The 8,610-nt window shown below is 40.6% G+C and overlaps 2 protein-coding genes across 3 annotated transcripts in view; one reads left to right on the plus strand and one right to left on the minus strand.

Annotated features, from left to right (window-relative positions):
- LOC125227134 (probable histone-lysine N-methyltransferase CG1716) overlaps window positions 1-6,372 on the minus strand; it is a 28,550-nt gene extending 22,178 nt beyond the window's left edge. Inside the window, exons 1-6 of one of the 2 annotated variants that reach the window (XM_048131352.1) lie at window positions 6,247-6,372; window positions 3,981-6,006; window positions 3,740-3,868; window positions 1,696-1,995; window positions 1,017-1,104; window positions 553-699 (exon numbers count right to left, since the gene is read on the minus strand). In XM_048131352.1, the coding sequence (XP_047987309.1) occupies window positions 553-699; window positions 1,017-1,104; window positions 1,696-1,995; window positions 3,740-3,868; window positions 3,981-5,974 (2,658 nt within the window). In that variant the 5' untranslated portion in view covers window positions 5,975-6,006; window positions 6,247-6,372. Of the gene's footprint in view, window positions 1-552; window positions 700-1,016; window positions 1,105-1,695; window positions 1,996-3,739; window positions 3,869-3,980; window positions 6,084-6,246 lie in introns of those variants that run through there. The other variant, XM_048131353.1, reaches the window with a different exon arrangement.
- A 292-nt stretch (window positions 6,373-6,664) lies between these two features.
- Window positions 6,665-8,530, plus strand: LOC125226845 (signal peptidase complex subunit 2). The gene is made up of 5 exons (XM_048130976.1): window positions 6,665-6,813; window positions 7,057-7,122; window positions 7,494-7,627; window positions 7,711-7,863; window positions 8,289-8,530. The coding sequence occupies exons 1-5, from the start codon at window positions 6,796-6,798 to the stop codon at window positions 8,470-8,472; spliced, it is 555 nt and encodes a 184-aa protein (XP_047986933.1). The 5' UTR covers window positions 6,665-6,795; the 3' UTR covers window positions 8,473-8,530.
- Window positions 8,531-8,610: the final 80 nt, after the last annotated feature.

The raw sequence follows: 8,610 nt of genomic DNA on the forward strand, positions 1-8,610 counted from the left end.
TTGTCATATTAGACAGTGACTACCACTTGTAACTTGTAGCTTCGAGAAATGGGCCCCAGCCGTCTTCGTATCGTGTAACACACACGTCGGCGTCGGAAGGACAGAAGTAGAAGTATTAGGTCGACCAAATTAGGAATGATGAACTCTCTTCCTGTCGTGTACAAAATACCGCCCCTCGATGACCGTATCTGACACAGTGTGGTCATCATGTAACTCATGTCGGCGTCCTGCACGAGGTCGACCTTGGGCTTATACTGGCGGTCGTGCCACGGACACCGCTTCTGGAACCTTCGTGGTCGACACGTCGTCTTCATCCTACTGTGGTGTACAGAATCCCTCGCCTCGGCCGTATCGGACACAACGTGCCGCATATCGTATAACTCACGTCGGCGTCCTGCACGAGGTCGACCTTGGGCTTGTACTGGCGGTCGTGCCACGGACACCGCTTCTGGAACCTTCGTGGTCGACACGTCGTCTTCATCCTACTGTGGTGTACAGAATACCTCGCCTCGGCCGTATCGGACACAACGTGCCGCATATCGTATAACTCACGTCGGCGTCCTGCACGAGGTCGACCTTGGGCTTGTACTGGCGGTCGCGGGGCCGGCGCGGGCGCGCGCGCGGCGCCTCCGCGGCCGCCGGCGCCTCCACGGACACGGCCGCCGGAACCTTCGTCGTCGACACGTCGTCTTCCTCCTCCTGTGGGTGACATTTTAAATATGAGGTCATGATAAACAGGGGCAGGCAAAGATTTATAGATACGTTATACTTTGCTCATGACACTGAAGCTTCTGCCGCTGTCGGCATTAGAGCTACCCCGTACTCGCGTCAGAGCTTTGCAGTGTTGTCTTTCTTGTTTGCAGTTACGGCAACGTATGCAACGCCATTTTCCATAGCACTGACTGGAAAAAGGCGCTAGTTTGGGGTGGTCTAGTGTTTACACGACCGTCCTGTTTCCTAAGAAGGGGTCTAAGAGTATACAGAGTGATAATATACTGTTATAATTTTAGTTATACCTCTTCATCTTCGTCATCGGAGTCGGGTTCGGCACCGATCCAGCCGCGGCAAGCATCGGCCCCGCAGTAGCAGCGCTGCGCCTCTTTTCTACAGAACAATATATTTTCAAACTCCCGCATTAACACCTTTAATGGAATAGGCACAAATTATGTTAATTATGTACTGTATTTACTGTATTGACTATGCAAAGTTACTAAAATCGGGACATCATTTTAAAATCATACACATACACTAATCTAAAACTATATGAGTTTCGAAATCAAACAACATGTTTCACCCATGTAAAGCCTGATCAATTGATCATAGGCAACATGCCATCCTTTTTCTTCACGTTCGGAGAAAAAGGGAGGCATACAGATCTATGATAAACATATGATACTGGACTTTCAGCCTAACAACAATTCATTTTGTTGGTTCTATATGCTATATAAAAGAAAAAACTGACTGACATATCAACGCATAACCGAAACCGCTGGTCCTAGAGATTCCAAATTTGTCATGTAGGTTCCTTAAAAGGTGTAGAGGAGCACTAAGAAAGGATTTTTTTTAATTCACCTCCTAAGGAGGTGAAGTGGGGGTCCAAAGTTTGTATGGGAAAATAGATTACTACGCGGGTGAAGCCGCGGGAAAAAGCTAGTAAGTTTCATAAATGTATTATTAAAATACACAAACACTCACCCAAACCGTTTGAATTGGTAATCAAACGTGATCTCCTCCCCAACAGCGATATCTCTCTTACTGAAGAACCCTATTCTGAGCTCTCCGTTCACCGTCCACTTCTGCGTTTCAGCGTTCGGGTCGCAGGAGTGATTGATAAAGCGGGATATGTTGCCTTTCATGGTCGCGTCGATAACCGTGTCGCCTTTTAAAGACATGAAGTAGTGGTGAAGGTTGTTCTCGTCAGAATAGGTCTGTGCGCGCTTGTAGAATTGGTCGTAGTCTAACACTTCGCCTACATATTCCATGAGGAATTCGCCTCTGAAAGAGAGAATAAGGTGTGTGATTATGATTATACATGTAATATAAAAATAACGGTCAAACCAAACAAATCTCCTGTAAAAATATGGCGATTATAATGTAACTTGAACACTTTGTCACTTCAAAGTTTGTGCGGAATCTGGTATAGATTCTCCAATATAAATTTAGCTAGCATGAAGGCCCAATATTAGAAGTGTCGCATAAAATAGGTACCTAACCTAAACTAATGTTAGTAACACCAGGGGCGGCTCACTCCGCGATTCTATCGCCGCGCTACAAGTACATGCCGGCGGCCGCGAGTTCGCGGCCTAATCAGGGGTGGCGCGCGTTCTCACGGAACGCACGTTCGCACTTTCTATTGTTACTTTACGTCGCGAGTTTTTTTTTAGATTCATATGTGATGTCCGTGTGTGGAATGGCTAATAATGCTCAGTTAAATAGACATCATGAATAGAATAGGACAATCTTACACAAATCTAATATTGATTAAGTCCCACGGAAAAGTTCAACTAGACTTGTGATGTTGGGACTTAAACAAAAGTATATAAATACTGTATGGATATATATATGTATACCTAGAAAGTACCTAAGACTTGAATATAATAGTATAACATTTTATATGAGTATTAATTCGTTTAATCCATTGGCAACCCTATCTGCCGACGCTGCGCACGTGCGGCTCGTTTCTTTGTTAGAATTTTGTAGGTATTTAAAAGGCGGCATTTTGTGAACATCAAAGCAGTGGGCCTTCTGTACTTGTACTATTATATATTCTGTGGTAACACCTAAACACTAAAAATAATCAAACCTCCACGTTCACTTACCTACCTACACAGTAAGCGCTTAGAAATTTGCTACAGCCTTTTGCAAGGGCGGATCTAGCTTCGTGCCCAGGGAGGGGTCACGCGGTCAATTTGTATGGACAACCTAGGCTCCAGGGGGGGGCATGACCCCCATGACACCCCCTCCCCCTTAAGGGTCCCCCCACATCTAGCGTCTCGCGAGCGTCGCGTCGGGCCAACTGTATGGAAAAAGACGTCGCGTCGACGCGGCGTCAGGCTTTGCCCATACAGTTGGCCCGACGCGACGCTCGCGAGACGCTAGATGTGGGGGGACCCTGATCCGCGCATGGCCTTTTGGGCAGACTACAGGTACTTAAAATGTTCCCAAACCAGGAGATGCAAGCAGAGGTCTTCAATAAAGTACAGTAATGATATCATCTATAGCATCTAAATTATAGGGTATCTTTGGATAACGGTGGCATAGGATTGATTGTGGATATTGGATGGTAATGAAGGCTAAGGCACATTCTTTATTTGAAAATTGAGAATTGGCTTAAGGAGCGGAATAAGTTCGCCTTGTAGGTATTCATTATATTTTCTCTTTGTTAAACTAGTAGGTACTACTTGCACTAGAAACAATAACTAATAAATATATGAAAATATGGTCAGAAATTCGCTTTTGCGAAATTAAATTACCCACTATCTCACTACTGAACTACCTACATCATAACTACTAAAGTAAGATATACCTACCAGTTGTACCACCATCAGACCATCATTAACTACCACCTAGATACAAATAGGTAATTGTTGAACTTGATGAACCTATCACAAACTAGAAATTACAGCTAAATTATCCATGTAATGTGACAATGCGCAGGAAAAGTGTGTAGTATACAAAACTAATGACAAAACATAATAAAGTTAATCAATATTCGCATAAGCAGTCAAGTGTCACTTACGCTGGAATGTCATCAGCGGCTTCCACACCGCAACCTTTCTTGTCCGCATAGAACACTTTCAGCGCACCATTCTCTCGCCTCTCGAACCTTCTGTTTGTACAACGGTCACCCACAGGACATCGGGAGTTACTGGAAGAAGAAATTACTATTTGAAAGCACCGTTAGAGCAAAAACTCTAATAAATAGCATAGCAAGAATATAGTATTTCAAAATGATACATTTTATAATTAGAATACTTTACCATTCAATCATAAGCAGTCTATTTAGACAGTCTTCTCCACAGCCTAGTTCTCCCCTCTCAATCTCCTCTTTGGTCATAAAACAGTCACAAATCATCTTCTTTGTATCCTTACTGATCATTCGTTCACACAAATACTCATTCTCATCCAAGTGCTGAAATTGTCTCATTCTCTCATCTATAATTTTGTCATATGCTTCTTTACTTAATGTCAGTGTTTGGTCTTCTGGGTTTTGAGCTTCAGGTACTGGTTGCAACCGCTGTGGTAAACTGGGGCTAGCCAGCGGTGAGTTTGCTGGAGAATTAGCACCCATTTCTAGCTCACTAGACCGACGCCATCTTGATTTGACTTTGACGGGTAGGTCTGAAGGCACTGGGAAGGAAGGAGAATTAGGAGCAATGCTACTTGCTGTATCTCCTGATTTTTCTTGACTATCTGAGTTGTTCTCTTCAAGCTTAAGTTTTGTTTGTGTAATCAAAGCTTTCTTTAATGGAGTCTTCACTAAACCATAGCCTTTTGATTTTTGTTTTTGGCTACTAATAGTCTTTATTCTACTTGAACGTCTAACTCCCGTAGGGGAAGATTCTATGGAGTCAGTTGCATTTGCAACTGTTTCAACAACTCTTGAAGAGTTACTGTCATCAGATACAATGGAGCTAGGTGTCAAACTTGGGTCTGGCCTAGATAACAGCTCAGGCATTTGTACTTTAGGTCCAGGTTGAGAACCATCCATAGATCCAGCACTTGGAGCAGTTATGTTAAGTTTCTCAAAGTGTTTTTGAAACTCTCCATCCTGTTCTTTCTTTTCTGTTGTTTCATCTGGGCTATCCATATTGATATTATAGTAAAGCTCTTGGTTGTCATCTTCAACTATCTGAACAATAGTAATGAGCTCTTCTTCATCCCCTCCATACTCCATTGGTTCCTGTTCACTTGGAATGTCTGGGTTCATATTCTCTTTTACCGTATTTGAGTATTCAGCCGGTGGATTACATGTAACTTCTGACTTTGTTTCTGCTGTAGCTGCTTCAGGTACATGATTCATACTGATTTCAGTTGCTGGTGCTTCAGGCATTGGTATATCATTTAAAAGTGGAATACCAACTGGTAAAGCAACTCCTGTGGCCAATGACAAGCCTGGTATTGCATCTGAAGGGTATGGTATGCTAGGTTGAGCCGGCTCTGCAGGAAACGGTATTTCGGAGGTTAAAGATGCTTCAATTTCAAAAGGTTGCTCTGAAGAAGTTGGAGCTCCTACTGGTAAGGGGATTTCAGATGGCAATGTAATACCAACTAGTAAGTTTTCATTTCCCCCCATTGATGTTGATTCAGATAACAATGGGATTTGACTATGCTCAGATGTCTTACATAGCACAGGTTCTATGGAAGCTTTAGGTGGTTCAACTGGTAGAGGTATTTCAGATGTTGGAGGTAGTTCAGTCAAAAGGGCTTCACTTGGCATTGGTATTTCATTCACTAATGGAAGCACAGCATTTGTTGTTGTTTCTGACATGGTATTTGTGTCATTCAGGTGCTTGACATTGTTCAAAGAACTAAAATTAGTCACTACACTACAGTTTTCTGACTGTGTATCTGCTGCTGCATTTGAATCAGATTCTGAGCTAGCACAGGGGTCAACAACCCTGATTTCTACACTACTATTAGTTTCACTATCACTTCCCAAGTCATATTTTCTAGTAAATGAATCCTCGTTATTGAAAAGGCATCTATATTTGCCGAATTTCTTATGAAGTACTACAGTGGGTACTGTCGGTTTTGGTGTCTGATTAGTTTGGGAGTCTTGGGAGACAGATGGTTGAGAGTCTGTGGCGGGCGTCGGTTCTACGGGCGGCTCTAGCTCGGTGGGCTTTTCAGGAGGAGGTTCGACGGCGGCAGACGACTCGCCTTCCACGGTCGCGGCCGCGGCCGCCGCCTTTCCCCGCCGAGGCATCTTCCGCGTCGCGGGCTTCGCTGCTGCTTTCTTTCGCCTTGCCATCGTGCCGCTTGCTCAGCACGGTAACAATCAACCTGTGAACGTGCAAAACGAATACAATGACCTCTTTCGATCGTTATTGTTTCAAGATGCCTGTCAACGCCACATGGTACGTAAATTTCTTACGGACGAACCAATACAGACACCTTGAAATGGTTGATTGAGAGACAAAGAGATTATGTAGGACATGTTAGTAAAATGTAATGAAATTATAGTATCATAACCACCGGTTTCAATATTTCAGTATTATGTTTGAGGAAATCATGAGTACATACCATTACTTTCTTAATCTAGCAATGTTCTTTAAAGTCATTGGAATTATGTAAATAGCACTACTATTACTGCTGGTAATACATCAAATAAGTATATAAAATAAATTAGAGAAGCGAGCTATATTTTCTCAGTTCATTAAATATTTTTTTTAATTATGGCAGCCATCGAGAGTTAGTGTTGTGAAAAACCAAACAAAACGTTGTAGTTGTTAGTGTTGTTGTTGCAAAGAGCGTAAAGTTATAATCTTATAATATAAGTTCACTTTGTTGTGTCATATAATTTATTGTCATTAATCGCTTTATTTTTCAATAAATGCATTTTGTTTTATTATAAAATTTAACAGCATTATTTTTTCCATTCCGTTAACCTAATTGACCAATCATTCACTCAAACAAAAACATCCTTCAGTTCAGTTCTTCATTCACTTCAAATACTTCAAACGTCAAATCGACCGACACCGACTCGCTGTCGTGTCAAAACGGCGCTTTTTGGGAGAAAAATCTTATAATATCTAACTTTCTTTTATATATTTAATCATAAATCTAATCAACATGACTGAAACACCAGAGGTAAAGTTATAAATATGAAATCTCATCACACTTTTGTTTGGTTTTCTTAATATTGTATCTTACCCTGGGACACGTCATGTTTTCCTTTCTGTGGCTAAAATCCACGGCACTTGGAATATTAGAAATACATTGCCGTCATGTCTTAACAGATTAACGAGATGGCACGAGCTGGTTATTTAATTTTTCTGTATCTCAAGTATATACAAAATAAAACAACGTTAACAGTAAATAACTTACTTCCAGGTAGTAAAAATCAACAAATGGGACGGTGCTGCGGCAAAAAATGCTATTGATGATGCGGTCAGAGAGGTAATTATAGTACAGTAAATTAAGTCTATTTTAAATAATTCCTAACCTTGTTTCCAATAAGTTCAGATGTCCTAGAGGTTGTGTTGTCCTAGCAAACCACAGATTTATAGCTCTACTTATATATATACGAATTCTTATTGGTGTAACTATGAGTGTATTTGACTATTTTGTGATACAATACACATTTGACAATGTGAACTAGTGGCTCCATGATCAGTACACTTGACTAGGGCTGCCATTAAAAAAAGACCAAACTAAATAAGCACTACAACATTTAATTACAAGAAGGAAAACAGCCAGTAAAAGCCTTCAAAGGTATTTTCCTAGTTAAAACAGATTCCATTGATATAATTGTTTTTTTTTCTTCTCAGGTATTAACTGGAGATCTGAAATGTAAAGAGAGCTTTGCCCTCATTGACGGCCGCCTGTTCCTATGTGCACTTGCAGTTGGTGTTGCGCTGTATGCCCTGCTCTGGGATTACTTATACCCCTTCCCCCAGTCAAGGTAAGATTGCTTCATTATTTATTTATTTATTCAATATGGCAAGGATTTAAACAACAAATCATTATTTCATTTGTGGTTTTCAGACTGGTGCTTATCATTTGCGTGTCTTCCTACTTTGTGCTTATGGGCATTCTGACCCTGTACACAACTTTCAAAGAGAAGGGCATATTTGTTGTTGCTAAGGAGAAGGTTGGAAACAACACCAGAGTGTGGGAAGCCAGCTCCTATGTAAAGAAGTAAGTAGTGTACTTTTTTTTTCTTATGCTTCTCTTGCGAAAATATTGCAGTTTTGAATAAATAATGTGTAGTTACAATTTTATACAAGATAAATTTTACTAACTTATTACACAGTATTATTCATCGTGAAATTAGACTTGCAAGTTTGTTTAATATATATTAACATGGTTGTGTGGAAGAAATCACTTTGTAGTGATAAGTATAATTGTGTTGTTTACCTTTACTACTTAAATAAATTTATTAGGGTCAAACAAGAATACATGTACAAAAATTTACTACTTTGTATGATTTTTGTTTTGATGTGACAAACATTTGTATTCATTGCAATTTTCTATTTTTTGCTTTTGTTATAGTATTAAACTTTGTCTGTATATGCCATATGACTAAAAACAATGCTCACCTCATCTATTATTATTTTTTCCAGACATGATGACAAGTACAACCTGATCCTGGTGCTCCGCGACTCCAATGGCAAGTTGCGAGAGGCCTCCATCAACAAGTCCTTTGCCAACTTCATTGACACCAACGGAACAGTTGTCCAAAACCTTGTACTCAATGAAGTAAACAAGTTGTATAACTCTCTGTCCTCGGAGAAGAAGGAGAAGTAATCTAAAGTTAAGTTGAAGTGTGACTGCAATTCTGTCTCAATAAATAATTTGTAACTGCGTTATGTCTTCTTATTTAAGAGTAACATATTCATTTCTCACAGAAGCAGTGCAGCTCAACAGAATATTGGACCTTTACAA

This window comes from Leguminivora glycinivorella, chromosome 6, assembly GCF_023078275.1.
Source record: "Leguminivora glycinivorella isolate SPB_JAAS2020 chromosome 6, LegGlyc_1.1, whole genome shotgun sequence".
Classification (NCBI taxonomy): Eukaryota; Metazoa; Arthropoda; class Insecta; order Lepidoptera; family Tortricidae; genus Leguminivora; species Leguminivora glycinivorella.